Source organism: Furipterus horrens, unplaced genomic scaffold (genome assembly GCF_987537825.1).
Source record: "Furipterus horrens unplaced genomic scaffold, mFurHor1.1.pri manual_scaffold_6, whole genome shotgun sequence".
Lineage (NCBI taxonomy): Eukaryota > Metazoa > Chordata > Mammalia > Chiroptera > Furipteridae > Furipterus > Furipterus horrens.
In genome coordinates this window covers 81342812-81369639 of record NW_028327176.1, presented here as the reverse complement: position 1 = coordinate 81369639, position 26828 = coordinate 81342812, and the positions used below count along the sequence as shown (strand labels likewise).

At 41.6% G+C, this 26828-nt stretch overlaps 1 protein-coding gene across 5 annotated transcripts in view; it reads left to right on the top strand.

Annotated features, from left to right (window-relative positions):
* The window catches only part of IL1R2 (interleukin 1 receptor type 2), a 43915-nt gene that overhangs the window by 4570 nt on the left and 12517 nt on the right, over positions 1-26828 (top strand). Inside the window, exons 1-3 of one of the 5 annotated variants that reach the window (XM_090281884.1) lie at positions 7722-7757; positions 15411-15538; positions 16345-16609. In XM_090281884.1, the coding sequence (XP_090138010.1) occupies positions 15472-15538; positions 16345-16609 (332 nt within the window). In that variant the 5' untranslated portion in view covers positions 7722-7757; positions 15411-15471. Of the gene's footprint in view, positions 1-7721; positions 7758-9347; positions 9412-14283; positions 14444-15410; positions 15539-16344; positions 16610-26828 lie in introns of those variants that run through there. The other 4 variants (XM_090281883.1, XM_090281885.1, XM_090281882.1 and 1 more) reach the window with 4 other exon arrangements.

Sequence of the window (26828 nt, the reverse complement as noted above, 5' to 3'; positions counted from 1 at the left end):
AAGGAAGAAATGAAGGTTACACTACGTGGAATAAAGAGTAATCCATAGGAAACCAACAGAGAAGGGAAGCAAGCTGGGATTCAAACCAATGATTAGGGACATAAGGAAGAGATAAACATTGAACAAGAAAAAAACAAAAAAGAAAAGAAAAGAATTAAGAAGAACAAGGATAGGCTTAGGAACCTCTGGGACATCTCCAAATGTGCCAGCAGCTGAATCATATGGATGCCAGAAGGAGAAGGAGAAGAGCAAGACATTGAAAACTTACTTGAAAAAATAATGAAAGAAACCTTCCCTAATTTGATGAAGGAAATAGACATAAAAGTCGGGGAAGCATAGAGAGTCCCAAACAAGTTGGCCCCAAAGAGGAACACACCAAGACTCATCATAATTAAAATGCTAAAGGTTAAAAGATGAAGGGAGAGTCTTAAAAATAGCAAGAGAAAAGCAGAGAGTAACCTACAAAGGGGCCCCTATAAGACTGTCAGCTGATGTCTCAAAAGAAATTTTGCAGGCAAGAAGGGACTGGCAAGAAGTATTCGAAGTGATGAAAAGTAAGGACCTACAACCAAGACTGCTCTATCCAACAAAGCTATCATTTAGAATAGAAGGGCAGATGAAGTGCTTCTCAGACAAGGTAAAACTAAAGGAATTCATTATCACCAACCATTATTATATGAAAAGTTAAAGGGACTTATTTAAGAAAAAGAAGAAGATCAAAACTATGAACATTAAAATGACAACAAATTCACAACTATCAATAACAGAATCTAAAAAATAAAAACAAACTAAGCAAACAACTAGAATAGGAACAGAATCATAGGTACAGCTATCATTTGGAGGGTTATCAGCTGGGAGGAGGCTGGGGGAGAAATGGGGAAATGGTACAGGGATTAAGAAGCATAATTGGTAGGTACAAAATTGACAGGGGATGTTAAGAATAGTATAGGAAAGGGAGAAGCCAAAGAACATACAGGCACAATCCATGGGCATGAACTAAAAGGAGATTGCTGGAGGCAATGGAGGGGAAGAGGTACTGGGAAAAGGGGAACAATTGGGACAACTGTAATAACATAATCAATACAATATAATTTAAAAAGAATCTCTGGAAAGTATTCACAGCACCGAAATTTTTCATGAAATGTCAAGAAGCAATTTAAGAATACTTGGACATAGGACTTCCAGCCAAGAGGGAGGCGTAGACAGACATGCTACATCTCCCTCCACAACTAAGAAGGAATACAACTACCTCAAAACTAGAAACAACCAGAAGTTTCAGAAAACCAAGGTGCATGGAAGTCCAGCAAACAAAGATATAAAGAAGAAATACTCATCCAGACAGGTAGGTGTGGCGGATCCGGGGTGGAGAGGACACGGCGTGATGGTAGAAGCAGTGGCAACAGCAGGCTGGTGGAAAGTGCAGTCACAGGTTTTAAAAAGTCAGGAGGGACACCTGGGGAGCATTTACAGCTCCTTACCAGACCTGGAAGCTCACAGTCCCTGCTCCTGGGAATATCAAACCTCATTGCCTCTGACTGTGCAGACCAGTGGGGGTTGGGGTGGAGGCAGAAACTGCCAGTCTCTCAGCAGACTCCGCTTGTTTAAAGGGCCCCCATGGTCCTAGAACATCTGCAGACCCACCCATTCTGGGAACGACAGCCATGGCAGCAGCTAGAGAGGCATCAGTCTGGTATGGAAGTGGGAGAGGTGCCTAGAAAAGGGGCGAGTGCTGGGCAGGTGGCATTGTTCCCTCTCGGACTCCTCCCCCACATACAGTGCCACAACATGGTGAGACAGGTCATCCTGTACTGACGAATCCCTAAGGCTCCGCCCCTTACAACGTAATAGGAGTGACAGCTCTACCTAAGACACAGGCAAACAAACACAGGAGCCTATCAGAATGAGGAAACAGAGAATTATGGCCCAAAAGGGGGAACGGATCAGTATTCCAGTGGTAGAACTAAGTGACAAGGAGATAGCCAACCTAACAGATGAGGAGATAGACAGAAACAGAATTCAAAACACTGGTGATAAAGATGCTCACAGGATTGACAGATATGCTTGAGTATGGCAAACACATAAAAGAAGAAGTGGGGAGGGATAGTTATTTTTTACAAACCATGGGTATGGACTTGGGGGGGGTTCTGGGGGAGGGAGATGCTGGGTGGAGGGGAGTAAAGGGGAGAAAATTGGAACTATTGTAACAATATAATCAATAAAGAAAAGCTGGGGAAAAAAAGAACCTACTCTAACAAAAAAATAATAATAAAAGAATGGACTGTGTTAAAAAAAAAAAAGAAGTGAAGGCTATGCTAAGTGAAAGAAATAAAAATACACACAAAACCAATGGTGAAGGGAAGGAAATGGGTTCAAATCAATGATTTGGAACATAAGGAAGAAAACAACAGTCAACCAGTGCAGAATGAGGATGCAAGAATTGGAAAAAATGAGGAAAATTTCCCAAATTTTGCAAAGGAGATGGACATACAGGTCTGGGAAGCAGGGAGGTCCTGGGTGAGCTGGACCCAGAGGGGACCACACCAGATGCATCATGATTGAGATGCCAAAGGTGCAAGATAAAGAGAGAGTCCTGGGGGCAACAAGAGAGAGGCGGAGAGTTGCCTACGGGGGGTGGGGGGGTGCCTATAGGACTATCAGCTGATTTCTCAGAGGACACTGTGGAGGCAAGAAGGGACTGGCAAGCAGTATTCAATGTGATGAAGTCAACCTGCAACCAGGATTACTCTATCCAGCAAAGGTATCATTTGGAATGGAAGGGCAGATGAAGTGCTTCCCAGACAAGGTAAAGCTAAAGGAGTTCATCATCACCAAGCCATTATTATATGAAATGTCAAAGGGACTTACTTAAGAAAAAGAAGATAAAAACTATGAACACTAATATGACAACAAACTCACAACGATCAACAACTGAACCTAAAAAATAAAAACAAAATCCAACAAACAAACCAGAATAGGAACAGAATCATAGGTATGGGGATCATTTGGAGGGTTTTCAGCTGGGAGGGGGGAGTGGGAGGAATGGGGAAATGGTGCAGGGATTAAGAAGCAGAATCGATTGGTACAAAATATACAGGGGGAAGTTAAGAATAATATAGGAAAGGGTGAAGCCAAAGAACTTATATGCATGACCCATGGACATGAACTAAGGGGGTGGGATTGCTGGAGGGAAGGGGGCACTGGGAGGAGGGGAGCAAAGGGGAAAAAATTGGAACTACTGTAACAACATAGTCAATAAAATATACTTAAAAAAAAAAAAGAATACTTGGACTTAACTGGGGGTTGCAAACCTGAGAGCATTCAGGATCCGTGCAGTAAGTCAAATCTGTGAGGCTGGGAGTGACAGGGCCTGTTGGCCAACTGGACTGTGCTTTTCCCTTGGAAAAAACAGGCAAAGAAAAATAACACCAACACTTTGGCTGAATGATGCATATTTACAAGTTGGATTGGTCTGTGAATACCAGTTTTTTAGCTTTGACAACTTGTGATACTATGATCTTATAACCCTAAATTGAAGGGATGAGGATCAAATCCTTGCCCCACCATTTCTATTTCTGTTTCCTCAGAGTTGTTATTTAACTTTCGTAATCCTCAATGTCTTAATCTCTAAAATGAAAACAATAGTATGTAATTCATATATATTTGAAAAATTTTTAGAAATACAATTTTATATTTTTCTTACTTCCTGGTGGATGTTCAGTAAGGGTTAGCTATCAACACCATCTTCAATATCATCATAATTGTCATAGTCATCAGATTATGAGGTCTGACAGCAAAATTTCAGAAACTATTCTGAGAGGGCTAGGGTGAGCAGAGCACAGGGATTTAACATCAACTCTCATCCCATGTGCCTACTTTGTTTAAGAATACAGTATGCCAATCCTAATGATCAGTGCTTCTGAGATCTCCTGGCAGTCTTGTTAATATGCAGATGATTCTGACTCCCTAGTCTGAGGTGGAGACTAAGACTTCGCATTTCTCACAAGTGATGTCCTTGCTTCTAGTGCGTGAACCACACTTTGAGTAGCAAGGCTTCAGAATATTTGGGGTGAAGTTTTCTTGTTTGGGAGCAAGGAAGAAGTTAATGCAAGGCTTTGGATGAATCCTAAATTTCCTCGTGCTAATATTCACCTAGTGCTAATATTACAAACATTTTCTTAAGGTAGGTAGAATTCTAAGGTGACCCCCACTGACTCATGGCCTTGTCTAAGCCCCTTCCCCTGAATGGGGATGGGACATATGAATATGATGGAATGTCAATCCCATGATTAGTTTACCTTATAGGGCAAAGGTGCAGGAATTTTGCAGATGTAATTTAGGTCCTCAATCGTTTGACTTGAAGTTAATCCAAAGAAAGACCATTCTGGGTGTGACTGAAACAGTCAGTGAGTTCTTGAAAAGAAGGTCTAGATGTCAGAGTCAAGAGGTCAGAGAGCTGTGAAACAGCATCTGATGTCTTCTATTGACCTGGAGAAAACAAACTATTGTATTGTATAAAGGGCCATAGGGCAAGGAATGGTGGATGGTCTTTAGTTGCTTAGAGCGGTCTCTGCTGGTAGCCAGCAAGAAAGTGGAGACTTCAGTGGTAGAATGACAAAACTGAGTTCTACCAACACACTTGCACTTGGAACAGGACAAGCTTTGATATCAGTCTGTGAGACCTTGAGCAGTAACTCCATCCAAGCTAAGACCAGATACCTGACCCACAGCAATGTGAGCAAATAAATGGCTTGTTTTAAGTCACCGATCTTGTGGCAGTTTGCTGTATAGCAATAGAAAATAAATATGATATCCCAATTCTTCTCTTTGATGGCTGTGCATGCCAGTCCCAATTATACTGCAGTGATAATCTAAAAACAACACAAGTTTATTTTTCTCATGCTATATATTGTCATTGGTTAGCTGCGTCAGATTGTGATGGCTTGTCATAGCCTTTTGAGGATATTTGTAAAAGAAAACTTACAGAGACCATCGTTAAACTGATTATTTTGACATGAATACTGTGTCAGGGCAGCCTTGCTCTGAGAAATCACCCGAAGCCACTGTGAGATTAGACAATGGGTTTATCGAGGGAAAAGGGGGGAAGGGGAGAGCAGGGGAGAGGCAGCTCCCGGACCAACTCAAGGGCCTGTAGGAGCAAGGGGAACAGGGAACGGGGAATGGGGATGCCTGGTCCTCCTCGTGGGCCTGTAGGAGTCCCACCTGCACTTCTGCAGGCACCTTTTTTTTCTTGTCAACTACACATTTTGGTGAGGTGAGTTTGCTTATCAACATATTCAGTAGATCATTTACATCTCATTGTCCCCCCTTCCCGCTCCCCCCAACACACACACCAGGTTAGTTAACATATCGGGCTAGGTCCATTACCATTTCCCCTGGGAATGGTTTCAGTCCATCAACATATCTTTTGGGAACTGCTCAGTCCATCAGCATATCCTTTGGGAAGGGCCAAGTCCAGGACCATGTTGATTAGGATATACCAAAAGTCCAGGTGTGCATTCTAGCTGCCTCCATGTTCTGATATACTGTGGTGGGAAATAGGCATTTTTCCTATTTAACAGGAGAAACAGACATTCAGGAATGAGCGAGAGGATCCATGGATATAAAAAGACCCTCACCCTCCTATCAGGATAGCCTGACCATCCTATGTGATCGCTATTGGCAAACAAAGGTTCAGGGTTCATGGTGACAAAAGCTGGGGGTGGGGTAAGGGGGTGGTAGGGCACCAGAAGAGAAATGGGAAGTCCAGAAAGTGACCCACATCCTTCCCACTTACTTTTCATGCCTATCACCAGTCACATGGCCATGCTTAACTTTAAGAATGCCAAGTAATGAACTCCTGTGTGTATCCTAATATAGAAAAGTTCCAGGTATTGGTGAACACAGTTCTCTGTACCACATCGTGTTGCTCAGTATGTCAGTTGGAGTGGCAAGGGGAGCACCAGGATTTCAGGTGGCCCGGTGTCAGGGAGCTGTGCTTATCACCAGGGAACAAACTGACTGGCATCGAAAAGCTGACAGAAGCGAGGGGGGACAAGTGAGTGAATGCAACATTGGCCCCAGCCCCACGGCAGAGGAAAAGCTTTCTTGGTGGCAATTTTGGGTATGTAAAAAACCAGTAAGTCTGGGCTGTCTTCAGGCTAAAGACTGGGTTTTCTTTCAGCAGAGATTTCTCCATGCAGTACGGGTAAAAGTCAGCCAGGGTTTTGATGTTGTATGTGTACTTGACTGTCTGCTCTGATGGCCATGCTGGACACAGGGTTGAGGAAAGCTGCTGCCTTCTGTGACCTTCAGAGGTCAAGCCATTCCAGGTGGGCACATCTTGCAGAGAGTGGAAGCCAATCTTCTAGCATAAAAAGAAAATGCCATCTGTTTTGATGATATAACAATTTTGGGAGGAAATGTTTTAAAATGTTTGTAGCAGGGTGAAAACTTACACTTGCTGCAAATCAATGCCATGAAAATGTACCTTTACTGACTCTTCTAGGTGTCTCATTTGACTACCTTCTGAGATCCCTTTACATCAGGAAAAGGAATTAAATCTACCAGTACACCATCTTGGTGAGCTCAAATATGCCTCTCTTGGAATTGTTCAGTCTCTTTTGGGTAGATGCTGATGCTCAGTCTTCCAGAATTTCTCACAGTGTCACCTTCTTCTAGCCAGGAAGGCATCCAAGCATAGGAGAAACTGTGTTCCCAAGGCATGAAGCAGAGGTGGTGGCTGGTCCACACCTCCTGGCCTGTGGGTTTTCACTGGCTTCCATGGACCTGGCTGTTATGGGTGGCCTGTGGAAATGAATTCTGATTCTGTGGCTGGGAAAACCCATGGCCCGGTATTTCAGCTGAGCTACAGCCGATGCTATGGCTGACACGGTCCCACTGTGTCTCTCACTGGCTCCACAGATCCTCGGCATCTTGGCCATGCCATCATTTCTCTGCTCGCTTAGAATGGCCACTTGTGCAAATGATACTAAGAATATTTACTCACCAGCAGGACACAAGCACCAACCAGTCGGAACAGTTACTGTTGCTGAACGATGAGGATCTCTTGGCAGCACCAGGAAAGTTGAGGTAGTAGAGGGTGGAGAGCTCAGGGCTTAAATATGTGGTTATTCACCAACTGGTAAGCACATGTTTCTACAACTGGCCACCGTGCTCCTCATGGACTGAGTATCCTACAGTCTCCATTCTAGGTTACCTTGCCCTTCATCACAGCAGCCACATATCAGCCCAGATCTCAGTTTATCTCCCATCCTCCATGGGAAGCACAGAAAAACATCTGGATCTTTTCTCTATTGGCAAAGAACTGAGAATAGCAAGGAACTACCTTAGATCCCTCTACTTAAACACGCATGCCATTATTTTCATCCCTAATATCTCCATCTTGGCAATGGCTCCTTGTTTTACTACAGTGGGATTCTCCGAGAGACCCAGTTTGAAAGCAGAGCAAAAGTGCCTCTGCTTTTAGCTTTCCCCTCTCTTCTGCCTTTTGCCTAATGGCAAAGTTTTTGAACCCAGAAGAGGGAGCAGAATCTGTTTGCTTCCTCTTGTGGCTTCTCTCCTTTCATGCTGGAGCCCCAGAGCCTTTTTCTTCTCCTTCCCCTTCCTACCAGAAGGAACTTCCCCTACGTCATATCCACTTCCTTCCCTCCTTTCTGAGGAGGCCTTTGCTCTTCCACTTTCTTGCGGACATAGTGGCAGAAGCATCAAAGATAGTAAGAAGAGAAATACATTGGAAGGTGATTACAATACTATCCTCATTGCAATGTAATACGCTGTTTCATCTTAGAAAAGAGGGTTTTGAACAGAAGTTAAACTGTTCTTAATGATTCAGGGGACTCATTATGAACATCAACTGTTTTGTGCTCTGATATCCTGACATCCTCAGTAGGGCACAGTGAGGTGGAGGAGACTGTTTATGTCTGCTCTTAAGGCCCCTAATTGCTGTACTCTTTGGTTCTTGCATCTGTCTCAATAGTTTTTTTTCTCACTCCTATTATTGGTCAGTCAGCTGCCACTTCTTTCTGTGTGTTTTCTTACACCAGCCCTCTCCCTGTTTCTAATTTGCTACCTCAAATCTGCTTTTGATTAAGCATTTCTGGTCACCTATTGCTGCATATAACAACTGCCCCAAAAGTTAGTGGCTTAAAACAAACATCTATTCTAACTCATATTCTGTAGGTCATAAATTTGAGAAGGGTTCAGCTAGGTGATTCTTCTGCTCCATGGTGTTCAATTGAGTTCAAAGAGCTGGAGAGTCCAAGATGGCTTTACATAGCTGGTACCTTTGAGGGGATTCCTGTGAGGTTTTGCATTGGTGGTACTGTCAACATGATCCTATACATGTGGTATCCCTTTCAATGTGGTCTCAGGAGAGTTTGCATGGTGGCTGCTTTCCCTTAGAGCAAGGGTCCTAAGGAAACCAGGTAGAACCTGCATGGCTTTTTCTGAATTAGCTTCTGAGTTCACCCAGCATCACTCTGTTGTTAAACTTGAGTCACAGGCTGGCCCACATTCAAGGGAGGTGAGCTGGATTCCACCTTTTGATGATGGAGTGGTACAGTCATATAATAGAAGCCACGTAGGATGAGAGATGTCACTGTGGCACTTTAGAAAATACAACGAGCTACTCTGAGAAGCTATAGCCATGCTCACACAAATAGACAGAAAGAAGTTCTGAAAGAGGGCTCCAAACTTCTCCTGAGAGTAAAATACACATGCCTTTGTGTAAGAATCCTATTGGTTATATTTTAGTTGTTTAGTTTCTTTTTTGTCCTTGTTTCTTTAGCCTGTGGTATAGTTTAAATGGGAATGTTTTCAGGACAATGTATGATTCAAATATTTGAGGTGTTTGCCCCATTCAGATTATGAGATTGAGAGCATCATTATGTTTGGAGGGTGTCCATGTGCTCATAACACCTCCTGTCCTGTGTCAGCACAGAGTGTCAGTTACTAGTTAGCATTACCCAGTGAGTACCCCAATAAACTGAAACTCCAATACTCAGGAGAACCCAGAAGGCTTGAGTCCTGGCTCTGCCATTTGCTATCTTGGGGACTTAAGCAAGTGAATGGACCCAGTTGGTGGTTATCTGACTAAGCCCCCCTGAGTCAGTACTTTAGAAATAGAAGCTGTGCCCAGGACTGAAGAGTAAGTTCAAATTCAGATTGGCTGAGAATCCTAGGGTTTCATACCTTGGAGATGTAATAGCTCTCAACACCCCAACTCTTGCATTTAAGTGATGAAGCAATTGTGACCCAAATTGCATAAGTGGCTTGCCCAAGATCACAGCTGCTTAACAAAGTGAAGGCAGGAATCCAGCTTCAATCTCCTGTTCTATCTGCTTAAGACTCCCATGATGATGTCAGTCTGAATTAATGCATCAGAATTCTGTGGTAGGCTTTGTATGTATGTGTGTGTTTACGATTGTGTGTTTATATGTTAAACATCTTTCTATAATATGGATGTGTACATAGGCTTATTGATTCCATTAGGTAAAGCTGTACACCTTTGTGGTGTAGTAACTGGTGTTAGCTAAGTTATTGACTATGATACCAGAAAGTTCTTGGGCTGTGTGAGGGACTGTTAGTAGGAGTTAGAATGCAGACAGTGGAAGCTCTGACTTTTCATTGAGGTTTTGCTAGCTGTGTGTTCTTGAGCAAGTTACTTACCTCCCTTGGTTTTGGGGGCCTACTTCTGTAGTAATGCTATTGAGAATAACCACTTGTTGAGTGCTTTCTCTTTGCCAAGTCTGTGTTGATCTCTTTATATATCATATGTCATCTAACCCTCCTGCGATGTATGTCAGGCCACAGCTGTTTCACAGATTAGCAGACTGAGCCTCACAGAGGCAACGGAATCTGCCTACTGGCACTGAACCCTCCATGTGGCAGAGGCGGCGGACAGGACTCTCCCTGTCCTCCTCTGTCAGACCCACAATTTCTGTGCTTTCTACAGTGTTCCCCTGTATAGACTCCCTGAGTCTCAAGGCTACTGGAAGATGTAGACTTCTTCTGAGCTGCCTCCTAATGTGGAATCTGTCCAATGAGTACAGCTTAGGGAGAGAAAATTTGTGTTTAGAAATGACAAAGTTTCTTTTCATGAGTCTTTTTTAAGACTTGAAATTGTCTATCACAAGAAGGGTAGCTTGTCCAAGCTACAGGAGATGTTGGGTTTGAGAAGGCTGTTTGGGTGAGCTGCTTAGCTCAGTGGCTTCTGGTGCCCCTGCCAGCTCTAGGTTCTACAGAGCAGAGAATGAGTATTAAAACTGAGGACTGTATAGACTCAGACTTATATCAGACTTTGTCATTCCATTAGCTCTGTGGCCTTGGGTAAGTTACTTAATGTATCTTAGTCTATTTCCATTGCTTCATATTTATAATGGGCATGATGCGCTCTACCAGACACATGAGTTCTGCCCTCTAGAGTTGTTCAGAGCAGTAAATCACTTTTACACAATTGTTAGGCTGGGAGAATTTGAAGTTCGGTGAATTTGTATTGCAAGTGCTGAGGACCTCATAGGTAAAGCCCCCATTTTACTCACTTTGAGAAGGATGACAACTATTCTGGGTTAGTGGGGTGGTCTTGTTGGGTGCTTGCCTATGGGGGTGAGGGGCTCTGATATAGGAGAAAAGTAAAGAAGTGTCTTTGGTTGATGGTTCAGTCCACTGGGGGCTCTGAATGATTCATTATGCATGAAAATGCAGTATGTGAACAGAGGATTTGAATGAGTGGGAAGATGAGTTGAGTTGTTATCCTGAAATTCTTAGTGGTTTTTAGGGAAGAAGTTGGTCAAATTCAAAACTTTTGACAGGGATGGTTTTAGGGGTATGAGATTCTTGTTGGCAGAAAGTAAAATATAAAGACAGTGTGTAGCCCTTGGTGGAGGCAAGTCTTAACCTGTTCAGGTTTTCCCCTTGAAATTCAGCCCAGTTCTCCACTCTGCCAAAGATGGGTCTTTCTATGTCACGGCATCCAGCAAGCCATGTTTCCTCAGGCCCCACTGGAATCAAGGACATTGTGATGCTGTCATTCTGACACAGCCATGCAAACCAGAAACAGTCCCACTATGCTCCTCCGTACTCCCTTAATTCTGGGGGGCGGTGGATGGAGGAACTAGCTTCTACCTTTTCTAAAGAACAAAAGTAGTTTCCGGACAACCTATTAAGGGTTCTGTTTTGAGCAAGAACAGTTTTCAACAAAAGCTGCCTCAAACCTGGTCATATATTTCTCTATAGATTCTTCCCTACCCCCAAACTCTTACCATTCTGTGTTTTCCAGAGACTTAGTTCAAAATACTTTTTATTTTGCTTTACTTTAGCTTTTAAAATATTTTTCCAAGCTTAATGTTGATGTAAATATTTATTTCCCCCATGTTTCAGAGTGTTTATACCAGATGCCTGAAACAACATTTTGGGATTTTTGGGAATTGAGTATACAACCTGGAGGTGACTAAGTAATACGCCTAAGGCCTGATGCTGTTTGACTTCACGAATATTCAGGAACTGTTACCTTGTTTTTGGATGAGTGTACTGTCAGATTCAGAGTTTTTAGACTCAGCTGCCTAAAAGCTTTCAGAAACAAGGTGAATACAGAAATAAAGAAAAGTGTAATTTTCTGGATGAATTTCTACTTGTCTGGCACAGTGCTATGTCATCAGCCCTTTCCACCTCACTATATTCTTCCTCCTTTCAACTCTATACATTGTTGTCATTTTTAAAATGCCTGGTCCTGTTATTTTTGTTCTTCACCCTATTTCTTTGTCTTCTTACACTGGGTGTGTCAAAGCATGATTATTTGACCAAAAAAAACAAAAAACAGAAAAAGGTAGAATTGTAACTCAAATACTTGCAACGAGCTGCCTTTAAAACTACTTTCTTCCAGTAGAAGGTCAACTCAAGCAGAAATGTAGAATTGTCTGTAATTTAAAGACACAGTTAAAGAAGGTAAAGCAGGAGAATAGTGTTTTGCTACAAACCTCAGCAAAACAAATTCTTTTCCCTCTGGGTTGGCCAAAGACTTAACTGTTTCCCCACGCTATGGCAATTTGAGTTCCAGCCTTTCTAGGAGGTTTTGATTATTGAAAACAATCACCATGATATTTTTGTGGTTTAATTTCTGAAGCCGCTACCTGGAAAAGTCATAGTAAAGCATCCACTTTGCCCAGGTCCACAGAGAGAAACCGATCTATTTGGCAATGGGAGGCCCGAGTGAGGGTTGGGGGATGGGGAGTGACTGCTACTTGAGGAGGACAACAATTTAGAATTTTATTTTATTGAAATAGGGTCCTTGTTGAAACACCTCTACTTCTGGCCCTGACTAGATATGTGATTTTGAGAAGAGGGTTAACATCCAACTCACTTGCATCACTTGAAAAAGAAAGTGATGGGACTAGATGTCTCTAAGATTCTTCCAGCTCTGCAGTTCTGTGAAGCTTGAGCTAGCAACTGTCCCTGAATGAATGCAGCCTGACTTTCTGGTGTAAAAATAATTTAAAACATGATCACACACCCTCACATAATCCAAGGCTAAACCTGAACCTGAGTTTTGGGTGAGGGGGATGATTTCATCCAAGGGGAGGTTGCACAGCTCCTCCTGCCTTTGAGCTGAAGTGACTTTTTAAGGTCCGTCATCAGAAACTGTTGAACATCAGAAACAGAACAGTTAGAACACAACATCTGATAGTACCTGGCAGGACTTTTTACCCTGGGATCCTTTTCATAAACTTCAAAATTATCATTTGAGGTTAGGTTTGGCTGTGCATTACAGAAGGCAATCTGGGGAGGATGGGGTGGTCCATAAAGCTATGCTCCTTTCTTGTGGCTGAAGGTGGTGGCTATAATCCAGTCCTCATATTCATATGGAGCCAGCAGAAAGGAAGACTAGTAGAGACTCTTAAATAGACTGCCCAGAAGGATATTACATCTCTACTTACATTTCATTGACCTAAATTTTGTCACGTTGCCACTCTTAGTTGCAAGTGAGGGTGGGAAATGTAGTCCTTGTGTGTGATGGTGAATTATTTAGTTAAGAGCCTGGGAGTTTTATTATTGGGGAAGCAGGGAGGACAGATATTGGAAGAAGAAACTAGCAGCATCTGTCACAGTAACTATATATTTGAAGAGTAAGGGCTGTGGAATCACTAATCCTGGGTTTAAACTTCACTCTGTGCTTACTAGATTGAAGATTGGCCAAGATACTTAAGTTCTTTAATCTCTTCTATTATATCATCTGTAAAATTGGCATAATAGTCACATCATGGGGGTAAAATAGAAGAACAAATGCTCAGTGTTTAGCACAATATCTGTCACTATTACCCTAGTCCCTGCTTCAGTATCTTTGACTTCTTTCACTTATTAGGATATGCTGTATTAGTTATACCTGGTGTATGTAACTCCTACTTCTTTCATATTTTTACCAGAGAACTAGTGAGTCTGGCTGAGACCAATGCGGTTGGGGACAAAACAACTTGGGCAATATTGATATAACTGTTTTGGTAACCAAGTAGTCTGACAAGCCAGAAGGTAGAGTTATAGGTAAAGTTACAGGAATATTTGTGTTTCAGAAACACGTGAAGGATAGGACTATGTAGGAGTAGGAAGAGCTTAGAGGAGACAGCCCTGGGGGAGACACCCAGCTAAGGGAAAAATCTCACTGCCCACCTCTTACTCCTCATCACTAGAGTGGGGGTTTAGACTGCAACTCTGAGACTGTGCCTTCTGATGGTCCTGACTGTTGAGGGAGGGTCCCTAGAGTGCAAGGATCATTTTCTCAGTTTGACAGTCCTGTCCTGGCCAGTTAAGAACCATTTGGGTGAGACCTTCAGAATGATAATCTGTTCCAGAAACGAGAACAAGCGAAATTCATTCAAGGAAATGGGGGAGAGGTGGTGGTAGAGACTTTTTTTTCTGGATTTACTCATTACTCCCAACTTTCTAGTAGACTTTCAGTAATAAATATTCCCTGGTACTTCTGGGACTGGGCTTTCTGTAGGCCATGAATGCTGTGAATGAGACCAGGTCTTGGTCCTTAAGGCTGTCCCCACCCATTGGGAGCTAGACGAGAAACAGGTGTGGTAGATAGCATGCCTTCTCCCATTTCTTTTCCCTCTTGGAGTAACTTTTCAGCTCCTCCCACCAGAGGTGGGGGCATTTCCCCACCCCACTGATAACAGGTTTGGCCATGTGACTTACTTTGACCAGTGGAATGTGGACAGACAAGAGCAAGCTAGTTCTGAGCAAGGCTGTGAGTGCTTTTGCTCACATTGCTTTCATTTTTCCATTACCTGAGAAGACAATCTCCCAGAAAGACATTGGTCCAAGGAGGATGGGAGACACATGGCGCTGACTTAGATGCCATCTGAAGCTTGGAGCCGAGCCTAACCCAGACTAAACTAGGTCAGCTAACCTCCATCTGACCCACAGACTTGTAAGCAAAAATAAATGATTGTTGTTTTACGTTATTCAGTTTTGGGGTGGTTTGTTAGCAATGTTGTTGTGGCAATGGTTATTTGATACAACAGGCAATTGCAGTGTAGTGTGGGAGGGACTATAGGGAGATACAGAGGCATCTGATCATCTTGGGGACATTTGTACAGAGGAAGAATTCTTCCTGGACTTGTGTACATTATTCACTTTTGGACTTCATGTTGCTTTCCCCCTAGGATGCTCTGCAGCAGAGTTAGCTGTATATAGACTCTTCAAGTGTTTGTCAGAATTGTATGTAGAATAAGAGTTAATCCATAAGGATTAACCCTATAAGGACTATAGGAAACTTTCTCTGACGAGTAAAATGAGGACCTTTGACCTGAAGTGATTCACTCAGTCATTTAGTCTTTCAATAAACAGGAGGATGAATAAAATAAAGTAAGTTCCTTCTGCATATACAGCTTGCCTTCTAGAGAGAGGAAACATGGTTGATTATAAATACCATAGTGAATAATAGAGCAGAAAAGGAAAATGTGGGAGTATTGAGGCAGAAGAGTGGTGCCATTTTACACAGAAATGTTAGAAAGACCTCAACAAGAGTGATGTTTGAGCAGAGACCTGAAAGAGGAGAGGACCCAAACAATGGCCTTAGCTGAGGAAAGAGGGCCTCAGGCTGAGGGGCAGGGAGTGCTAAGGCACACTTCAGGAGAGACAGACACTTAGTGTATGGAACCCCTAGGCCAAGGCCATTTGTAAGCTGTCTGTGGATTTGATATTAGGTGTATCCAGTGGATATAGCTGTCGAGGAGAAAATTCCCGAAGTTTGAGTTTTCCTGTTTAAAAAAATCTAGGCAAAAAGGTTTCTATTATTAGGTGAAGCTTCCAGAACTTGTCCATTGCAGCATCTTCAAGGGGTTCTCTCTTTGGATGTTTGCGCCACTTGGTGACCCCTCTGTCTGCTTCTCTAGACTGCTGAGTGCTAGACCTAAGGTCTCTACTTCCTGTGTCCTCTGGAAGCTATCAGCACCAATGTTCTTCTGGTACCTGTTGATAATGGGTGTTTCTGCCTTCACCAATCAGCCTGAGGAACACACCGGTAAGAAGTCACTCTTTCAACTGGGAAAGCAGGTGTTTTATCTAGGGAGGTTTTGTTGTTATTAAAAAAAAAAAAAGTATGATTACCAGAGGGGAATGGATGTGGGGGAAGGCAAAATGGGTAAAGGGAGTCAAATATATGTTAATGGGAGGAAACTAGACTTCAGGTGGTGAGCATTCAATAAAGTATACAGATATCAAATTATTATATTGTACACCTGAACTTTATATAATGTCGTTAACCATTGTTTCCTCAATAAATATACTATAAAAAGAATAAAATGAAATTCAAATACAAAATCAAAGAATAATAACAAAAGCTAGGTGTGACTATTCATGCTTTGATAAATGACAACTGCTTCCCTTGACCGATCTCCGCTGCTCCCCTGGGCTCCTGCCATTCCTGCCAAAGGAGTGAACCAAACAAGTTGTGCTTTGCCCTTGATAAAAGATGATTTTGGATTTTAATCACACATCCTGTCAGGACTAAGCTTTAAAAAAAAATCTGAACTCAGCAAAGGTCTACTTTAATAATGAGTCAGAAAGTGAAAAATATGGCCAAACATTTTAATCTTAATTTTTTTGTCACCATGTGAACCTGATTTAATTTTTCCCACAAGATGTAAATCAGAATTGATGGCAGCCCTAAAGTTGCTATTTAGGAGTTTTCAGACCATTCTAACAAGAGGTGTTAATGGGGTACCCAAGATATGGGCCACTTTGTTAGGAGAACGCTGCTTGTATGGATGTGCCCATGAAAGGAAGGTTTAGGATACAAAGCCTGACTGTAGTCTCTCTGTCCTTTAGTGGTTCCAGGAAATTGCCAATTCCGTGGCAAGCATTTTAAAACCAACTTCAAGGTAGAAGGGGAACCTGTGGTCCTGACATGCCCCCAAGTGCGGTATTGGTTGGGGGCCTCTGCCAACCCCCTCGTCAACCTGACGTGGTATAAAAATGATTCTGCAAGGGTTGTCCCAGGGAAAGAAGAGACACGAGTTTGGGTCCAGGATGGTGCTCTCTGGATTTTGCCAGCCATGCAGGGGGACTCTGGCACCTATATCTGTACTGTCAGGTAAGTCCCTCTGGAATGAGGGTGGGTGTGGGAGCTCTTAAAGAATGGACTCTTATATGGTTCTTCAGTGATGACCTGGATTTTAAAATCCAGTGTACAGGTGAGAATCCATCTATGTCCTCTTCACTGTTCCTGCAATGCCTCTTATGCAAGAGCCTTTCTCCAGATATCCTTATGGCTCCTCTCTCTCATCATTTAAGTCTTTGCTTAAATGTCACCTCTTTAGCCTTATTATCTAAAACAGCACTCCTGTCACACTTTCTCCTTACCCTGTCATTATTTTTCTTCATCTGGCATACAGATATGTGTATATGTAGTTAATGTTTGTCTACCCCATCAGAATGTAAACTCCAGGAGGACAGGGACTTGGTTTATTTTGTGCACTGCTGAATCCACATAAACACTAGAAATAGATATGGAATGTGGAATAGAATTTGAGACCTGGATGAGACATTAGGAATAAATTAATCCAAATGCTTATTCTGCATGTGTTAGAACCAAGCTCACTAATGGAGTTCTCCCAGGCGGTAGATGCAGAGCTGAGATGAACCCACAGCTTCTGATGCAGGTCTAGTCCCTCTTCTTCTTTGTCCCATTGCTTAAAAAAAGAAAAAGTGTGGTAACATATGCATAACATAAAACTTACCATTTTAATCCTTTAAACTATACAAATCAGTTGTGTTGAGTACATTCACACTCTTGTGTTACCATCACCATGATGTGGCTCATGAACTCTTTTTATCTCCCCAAACTGAAACTCTGTTTTGGTTAAACAATAACAACTTCTCATTTTCTCTCCCTCAGCTGCTGGCATCCACCATTCTACTTTCTGTCTGTATGAATTTGACTACTCTCTGCACCTTATATGAGTGGAACCATGCAGTAGTTGTTCTTTGGTGATTGGCTAACTTCATTTAGCATAATGTTTTCAAGGTTCATTCATGTTGTACAATGTACCAGAATTCCATTCCTTTTTAGGATAATGGTATTCCATTTATTTATAGATTATATTTTGGTTATCTGTTTATCTATCAATGGACACTTATGTTGCTTCTTCCTTTTGGCTGTTGTGAATAATACTGTAATGAATGTGGGTGTATGGGTTTCTGTAGAATTGATGGGTCATATAGAAATTCTGTGTTAATTTTTTGAGGAACAACCATGCTATTTTCCACAGTGGCCGCACTGTTTTACATCCCACCAACAGTGCACAAAGTTCCAATATCTCCACATCCTCACCAACACTTATTATTTTCTGTTTTTTTTTTCTTCTGGTGGTAGGGTGGGTATAATAGCCATCTTAATGGATATGAAGAGTTATATCATTGTGGTTTTTATTTGCATTTTCCTAATGCCTAGTTATGTTGAGCATCTTTCCATGTGCTTTATCAGCTATTTGTGTATCCTCTTTGGAGAAATGTCTGTGCAAGTCTTTTGTTCATTTTTTGATTGAGTTGTTTATTTGTTTTTGACTTATAGAAATTCTTCATATATTCTGGATATTACTCTCTTACTAGATATATGATTTGCAAATATTTTCTACCATTCCATGGGTTGCCTTTTTACTATGTTTCTAACGTTGTTTAATGCACAGAAGTTTTTACTTTTGATGAAGTTCAATTTATCTACTTTTTATTTGGATGACTGCTTTTGATGTCATATCCAAGAAATCACTGCCATATCTAATATCATAAAGCTTTTCCTCTGTGCTTTCTCCTAAGACTTTTTATAGTTTTAGCTCTTCTGTTTAGGTCTCTGACCCATTTTGAGTTAAATTTTGCATATGGCATAAGGTAATGGCCCAACTTCATTCTTTTGCATGAGGTTGTCCAGTTTTCCTAACACCTTTTGTGAAAAGACTGTCATTTCCCCATTGAATGGCTTTGGTTTCTCTTGCTTCTTTGTGAAAGAGAAAGTTGTAGGTGTAGTGTCGGAGATCTTAAAAATATCTTGAAAAGAGTAGGGCCAACTGTTGACCTGATTGGGAAACGGGGCTCCTGGCCTTCTCCTTCCAGCTATTTCCTGTATCCCTTCCCCAAAGTTACACCCACTCTTCCTACCAGGCAACTTTAGAATCTCTCCAGATTTCATAAACTCATTTGATTTAAGGAAAAGTCATACCTGTGAGTACTGACATTAAGAAAGAGAACCAGACTTCCGGCCAAGATGGAGGCTTAGACGGACACGCTAGGTCTCCCTCTACAACTAGAGAGGAATACAACTACTTCAAAACAAAGGATAACTAGAAAATCCAGAAAATAAAACTACACGGAAGTCCAACATATGAAGTTATAAACCAGCGGTGCCATTTGGGCAGGTAAGAGTTAAAGAGGGCAAAGCTGTTTGCGGTCGCACCTGGAGCGGCGGGGCGGTGAGGAATCCCGGATCCGTCAAGCCCCTGGCGGTGCGCGACCCCAGCGAGGAGTCCCGGCTGCGCAAGCCCCTGGCGGTGCGCGACTCCGGCGCTGGGGAGAGCGGCCGCCGCATCGCCTTGAACAGTGAGGCCCAGGGGGGCGGGAGGATGGATCCCGGTCTCCTAGCTGAATAACTGTGTGAATCCATCTTGGACCCCTGCCCCCAAAGAAAGCACCACAGGGCTGCGAAATAGGTCGTGGACAGGCAGACGCCGGTCGCTGATTTGTGACGCCAAACGGCGTCCGCCGGTCGCTGGGTCATTACGAGTACACAGGCACTGCCCCCGACAGCCGGCCCAAGAAAACAAAACGCATCTGTCAAAATGTGGCAGACAACTATAGAAATACCGGTAACACAACTCACCAGACAGCAGATAGAGAACCTGACAGATGAACAGATAAGAAACCTGTCAGAGGCTCAGTTCTGGGCCATTGTTATCAGGTGGCTTACAGAATTCACAAAAGAGCAGGAAAAAGATAAGAAAGAAGCGAAAAAATTTCATAACGAAAGGAACAAAACCGCATACGAGATAGAAGGTGAGAAAAAATCCAGAGTTCATTTCAACAAACTGGAATATGGAGAAGGAACAAGCAGTCAACCAATGCAGAGAGAGGAAATGGGAAGCAACAATGAGAGGATCAGAAACCTCTGGGACAGCTATAAAAGGCCCAACATAAGAATCATTGGTTTGCCAGAGAATGAGGAAGATGAACTAGAACTTGAAAAATTGAGTGAAAATATAATAAAGGAGAACTTCCCAGACTTGGGGAAGGGAATAGACTTGCAGGTCCAGGAAGCAAGGAGAGTTCCCAAGAGACTGGACCCAGGGAGAACCACTCCAAGACACATTATAATCAAAATGTCAAAAATTAAAGATAAAGAGAGAATCTTAAAAGCAGCAAGAGAGAAGAAAAGAATTATGTACAAAGGGGTCCCAATTAGACTATCAGCTGACTTCTCAAGGGAGACCCTACAGGCAAGAAGGGACTGGCAAGAAATATTCAAAGTAATGAAAATCCAAAACCTACAACCACGAATACTCTATCCAGCGAAATTGTCATTCAGAATAGAAGGACAGAGAAAGTGTTTCCAGGACAAAATAAAACTGAAAGAGTTCATTAGATCCAAACCACTGTTATATGAGATGTTAAAGGGACTGGTTTAAAAAAACAGAAGCTAGGGAGATGAAACAAAGGCAAACTAAATAGGCAACGAGAGTGGAAAAGGAACTGTGGGTACGGGAAGCATATTGGGGGGAGGTCAACAGGGAGGGGGAGTGGGGAGAGGGAGGGAGATGATATAGGAATTGGGGATCATGGTAGGAGGGAATGGAACAGACGGAGAGAGGTTGGGAGGAACTGTATGCACAACTAATGGACATAATCTAAAAGGGGGGGGACAACTGGAGGGAGGGGGGGCCACTGGGTGGAGGGGAGCAGAGGGAAGGGAAATTGGCACAAATGTAATATTTTAATCAATAAAACACATTAAATCTGGAAAAAAAAAAAAAAAAAGAAAGAGAACCAAAGAAAGGGACATTCTTAGCACAAAGGAATTACTGGGGAATGTGAGGATTTCAGACAATATCACCAGTCTTAGATTCCTAGATGGTGTGTGTGTGTGTGTGTGTGTGTGTGTGTGTGTGTGTGTGTGTGTGTTACATTCTGTTAATGAACCCTGCCTAGAAATCAGGCAAGCAATCTCTTGTTTCTATATTGGGGAAATGTGGCTGTGTGGTTTTATATAGTTGTAAATAGATAGTTTTTTTCCTTTCTAGTCCAAAAAATCTTTTTTCCCCACCTAAGGAACACTAGTAGGAGAACTTAAAAGTATATTAGAAAAACAATAAAATTTGGAGTCAAGCTGAAATGGAGGTGAATCTGAACCCCCCATTTTCTATTTGATAGGACCTTGGTCTGATTATTGACCTTTATGGATCTTAGTTTTATCTTCTATAAAGAGGTTTGTTGGGAGCACCCTGTGAAATCGCAGCATGTGAAGAATCTAGTAAAGGGCGCACCATAGCAGGTGGTCAATAGATACATAGACATGCCCTTTCTTTCCCTAAAGGCAATATTTATTGACTAGTGAAGTGACTGTATGCAAAAATAAGGAAGACATGGACTGAATCATGTTTCTCTTTAAGATTGTTTTTATTCTTCACTAAAATATTGTACCTAATACCCTTATTTTATTTTCTGTTCTTCTAGAAAAATAGAGATCTGGAATGAGGGCCAGTAGAAATCCAAATCTGGGTCAAGCTTCCTGAGCATGCAGAGAGCTTACCTAGTTGATCTTTAAAACTATCTTCCAGTCAGAGGGCATGAATTGCCCTGTCTCTGTGATTTTTATAATTTTGTATCTAGAACTCACATGGCCCTTCTGTCAATCAGGGTAGGGAAGGTAATGCTGCTGAGTCAAACAGCCTTCAAATCTCAGTGGCTTTAATTAACAAAGGTATATTTATCACACATTCAACAAGCTCTGGATGGTTCAGTCAACACTCAGGACCAAGACTAAAGGAGAGGTTGTAATCTCAAATGTTGGTCACTATATCCAAAAAAAAAATATGTTCTGAAGGATCTTTCCTGGCTATTAAAACTTTGGTGTAGAAGTGATACGTATATGACTCATTAACTAGAGTCTTATAACTGCACCATCCCCCAGTGGGGCCAGGCCACGGAATCCCATTGTGTGCTCAGGACTGGGACAACTGGATATATGTAGTCAACAATGCTAATGACTATCACCCTTTGCTGTGGGGATACCAAACTGCATTGGGAATATGAGAGGAGTTCACATTACTCCCCAACCTATCTCTCTATTAGGTTATTTTTATAGAGTATTTTGCTCAAGGGGAATTATTAGATCAATAATGTGAACAGGTTTGTAACTCTCAATGTGTCTAGTAAGCTTGGTTTCTGGAGATACTGTCCTAATGTAAGGGTTTTCTCAGGGCCCTCTGACTTTCCAATCTTGGTTTGACCTCTTTGTAGCTTTAAAGCCTTAGGAAATTACTTAATTTATGTGTACCTAATATTCCTCATCTAAAAGTGATATAATAATTCCTAACTTATAGTGTTGGAGAATAATGAAATAATGTAGGCAGAGCACCAGCACAGGCCTGGCAGGTACCTTCTCACCTGGAGGAGCTGCTGGGTTGACTGCTCACAGATGTACACTGTTCTTTAGCTTTGTCCTTATTCATAGCTTCCCAACTTGCATTTTTCAAAGTGATGGTTAACTTTTTGTATTTCTTTGTGCATAAAATGTTTGTTCATCTCTATTTCCTATTTCCAAAACAGATAGGAATATAATGTAATACTAGCTTATATACTTGAATTCTTTTTACTTTCAGATAGTAAGCTTTTATCACATATTTCTTTCACATATATTTTTCAAATTTTGTTTCTTTTTCAGCTATAGATTGTTTCCATTTTGCTGTGCAAGTTCTCCCATGCCACAACACATTTTCTTTTTTTTTTTTTTTTTTAATTTTTTTATTTTGGTTTTTCAATTACAGTTGTCCCCTTTTCCCCCAATTTCTCTCCCCCACCCAACCCACCCCCTCTCCCGCAATCATATCCCTCCCCGATGTCCTTGTCCATGAATCTTTCATACAGGCTCTTTAATTAAACCCTTCCCTTACTTATCCCCCTTCTCTCCCTCTCCCCTCCCCCCTATTGACTGCTATTCTGCTCTTTGTTCTATTTAGTTCCTTTGTTTGTGTTGTTCTTTAGTTTCCTGTATTAGGTGATATCATATGGTATTTTTCTTTCTTTGCCTGGCTTATTTCACTAAGCATAATTCTCTCTAGTTCCATCCATGTTGTTGCAAATGGCAGGAGTTCCTTCTTTCTTTCTGCTACATAGTATTCCATTGTGTAAATGTACTACAGTTTTTTGATCCACTCATCTACAGATGGGCACTTAGGTTGTTTCCAGCACTTAGCTATTGTAAACAGTGCTGCAGTGAACATAGGAGTGCATAACACATTTTCTTATTGTCTCTGTTGATGTCCTGTGCTTCTTAGGTAGCTAGAAACTTCGTGAGATAATTATATTTTTATGTTTTTCTACTTAAAAATTAGTTTATATTAGTATCCTTTGTCCTTCCTTCCATTGCTTATACTGTTTCCCCAGTTCTAGGGTCTTAATAGAATTATTATTTTGAGATTATAGTTAACCCGAACCAAAAAAAAAAAAAAATTAAAATCCAAACAAACAAGTTAATTCCCCCCATGTAGCCTTGTAAAAATCTTTATATTTTTTATACTAAGTTCTCAGCACTTTTCTGAAATTAGACTTCAGTTAATAAGTGATTCCCTGGAAAAGTAAGGGGAGTTTTATTTCTAAGGAAACAGAAGCTCTTAGGAAATAAGTTCTTCATTTGGATATGGTTCCCTGGACCAAGAAGTTGGTGCATTTTCTCAAAGAGCCCCAGACTGGAAGGGTTTAGGCCTTGGGGATTTCTCAGTGGCTCTTGATGGTATTGAGATCAGGCTTGTGAAGAGTCCTTTGGGAAAAAATGCAGAATATGATACCATTCTTATATAACATTTATAATATGGTGATTTCTTTTGTCTTCTAAGCATTCAAAAGGATCAAGGACAGAAGTATTGCACTACAAATCAAGAAAATGCAGAATGCACATTTAATGGGAATGGGAAATTGTTTTTAATTTTATTTATTTTTAAAAGTATATTTTATTGATTATTCTGTTACAGTTGTCCCAATTTTTTTCCCCCTTTTCTCCCCTCTGCCCAGTACCCCTTAGTTTATGTCCATAGGGCATGCATATAAATTCTTTGGCTCCACCCTTTTCTATATTATTCTTAATTTCCCCCTGTCCATTCTATACCTACCAATTACACTTCTACATTCCTGCACCATTTCCCCCTTTGGCCCTCTTTTGCCTACCAGCTGATAACCCTCCAAATGATTCCCTCACCTATGATGCTTTTCCTATTCTGGTTGTTAACTTAGTTTGTTTTTGTTTTTATTTTTTAGATTCTATTATTGATAGTTGTGAGTTTGTTGTCATTTTAATGTCCACAGTTTCCTATATTATTCTTAACTTCCCCCTGTCTAATTTGTATCTACCAATTATACTTCTTCATCCCTGCACCATTTCCCCCTTTCTCCCCTTGCCCCCTCCCAGTGGATAACCCTCCAAACAATCCCCATACCTATGATTCTGTTCCTATTCTGGTTGTTTGCTTAGGTTTTTTTGTTTGCTTTGTTTTCATTCTTTAGGTTTTGTTGTTGATAGTTGTGAGTTTCTTACCATTTTACTGTTCATAGTCTTGATCCTTTTCTTTCTTAAATAAGTCCTTTTAACATTTCATATAATAAGGGCTTGATGATGAAGAACTCCTTTAGCTTTACCTTGTCTGGGAAGCACTTTATCTGCCCTTCCTTTCTAAATGATAGCTTTGCTGGATAAAATAATCTTGGTTCTATGTCCTTCCTTTTCATCACTTTAAGTACTTCTTGCTAGTCCCTTCTTTTTTTTTTAAATATGCTTTATTGATTATGCTGTTACAGTTGTCCCAATTTCTTTGCCCTTTCCTCCCCTTCATCCAGTGACATCCCGCCCTCCAGTTGTCCGCCGCCCCTTAGTCCATGCCCATTGGTTGTACATATAGTTCCTCTCAACATCTTCCTATCTACTCCACTTCCTCCTACTATGCTTCCTAATTCCTGTATCATCTCCCTTCCCTTCCCCAATTCCCCCTTCCTGCTGACTTCCCCCCAATATATTCCCCATACCTATAACTCTTTTTCCACTCTCATTGCCTACTTAGTCTGCCTTTGTTTCAATTCCCTAGCTTCTGTTGTTGGTTGTTGCGATACAGTTTTCATTTTAATGTTCATAGTTTTCATCATCTTTCTCCTAAACAAGTCCCTTTAACATCTCATATAAAAGTGGTTTGGATCTGATGAACTCCTTCAGTTTTACTTTGTCCTGGAAGCACTTTCTCTGCCCTTTGATTCTAAATGACAGCTTCGCTGGATAGAGTATTCATGGCTGTAGGTTTTTGATTTTCATTACTTTGAATATTTCTTGCCCGTCCGTCTTGCCTGCAGTTTTTTTTTTTTGAGAAATCAGCTTATAGTCTTCTTGGGACTCCTTTGTACATAATTCTCTTCTTCTCTCTTGCTGCTTTTAAGATTCTCTATCCTTACTTTTTCACATTTTCATTATAATGTGTCTTGGTGTGGTTCTCCCTGGGTCCAGTTTTTTGGATCTCTCTGTGCTTCCTGGACCTGTAAGTCTATTTCCAACCCCAAGTTTGGGAAGTTCTGCTTCAGTATTTTTTTATATAATTTTTCAATTTCTAGTTCTTCTTCTTCACCTCTGGCAACCCTATGATTTGGATGTTGGCCCATTTATAGCTGTCCTATAGGTTTCTAAGCTTCTTCTCATTTTCCTCACCTTTTGTTTCCTCTTTCTGCACTGGTTGACTGTTTGTTCCTTCCCTATGTTCCAATTTGTTGATTTGATCCCTGGTTTTCCTTCCCTCACTACTCATTTTGTATATGTTTTCATTCATTTCAGCAGCACTAACCTTCATTCCTTCCCCATCTTGTTTAAGATCTTCTATTAGGTGTGTAAGCTTTCTTATAACCAGAGCTCTGAACTGAGCTTCAGAAAGAAAATCTATCTGCTGGTCCAATAGATCATATATTTGCTGTCTGGTCAGCTGCGTGATTGGGATCTCTATCATGATCTATGCCATCCTGACAGTTTTGTGTTTACCTTTGGTTCCTGGGCAGGGCTATCACACCTCCTATTCGATAGGGGGCAGAGCCCCATGCACTTGTCACTACCAGGCAACCTTTCTTACCACACTGTGGTGCTTTGTGTAGGGGCAGGGGTCCAAGATGAATTCCTGCCATTCACTCTCCGCTGAGAGACTGGGAGCCTCCTCATCCATCCCCATGCCCTCCAGCCCTCACAGTCTGATGAAATGGGGGTCTGCCCTCCCCGGCGTTGGAATCGTGAGCTGACGGGTTTGGTGTGCAGCCATGGGTGCCCCCCAGGTGCTTCTCACCTCCCCTTAAATATGGATGTCTGTGCTTACTGCTGTCCCACTACCGTCACCGCAGCTGCTGCCACCAGCACAACTTGACCTCTCCACCCCGGCTTCACCTCTCCTACCCATCAGGATGAGCACTACTTGTTTATAACTTCATATGTTGGACTTCCATGTAGCTTTATTTTTCTGGAACTTCTGGTTATTTTTGGTTTTGTGGTAGTTGTAGTCCTTCTTATTTGTGGAGGGAGATGGAGCGTGTCAGTCTAGGCCTCCATCTTGGCCAGAAGTTCACCAGTTCCTTCTTGCCTGCAAAGTTTCTTTTGAGAAATCAGCTGAGAGTCCTATAGGTACCCCTTGTAAGTAACTCTCTTCTTTTCTCTTGCTGCTTATAAGATTCTTTATTTTTAACCTTTGACGTTTTAATGATGATGTGTCTTGGTGCGGTGCTCTTTGGGTCTTGCTTATTTGAGACTATCTGTGCTTCCTGGGCTTGTATGTCTATTTCCTCCCACAAATTAAGGAAGTTTTCCTTCATTATTTGTTCACATAAGTTTTCAATTTCTTGCTCTTCCTATTCTCCTTCTGGCACCCCTATGATTCAGATGTTGGCACATTTAAAGTTGTCCCAGAGGTTCCTAAGCCTCTTCACATTTTTTCAATTCTGGTTTCTTCATTATATACTGGTTACCTGTTTATTTCCTTTTTATGTTCCAAATTATTTATGTGAACCCTGGTTTCCTTTCCTTCACCATTGATTTCATG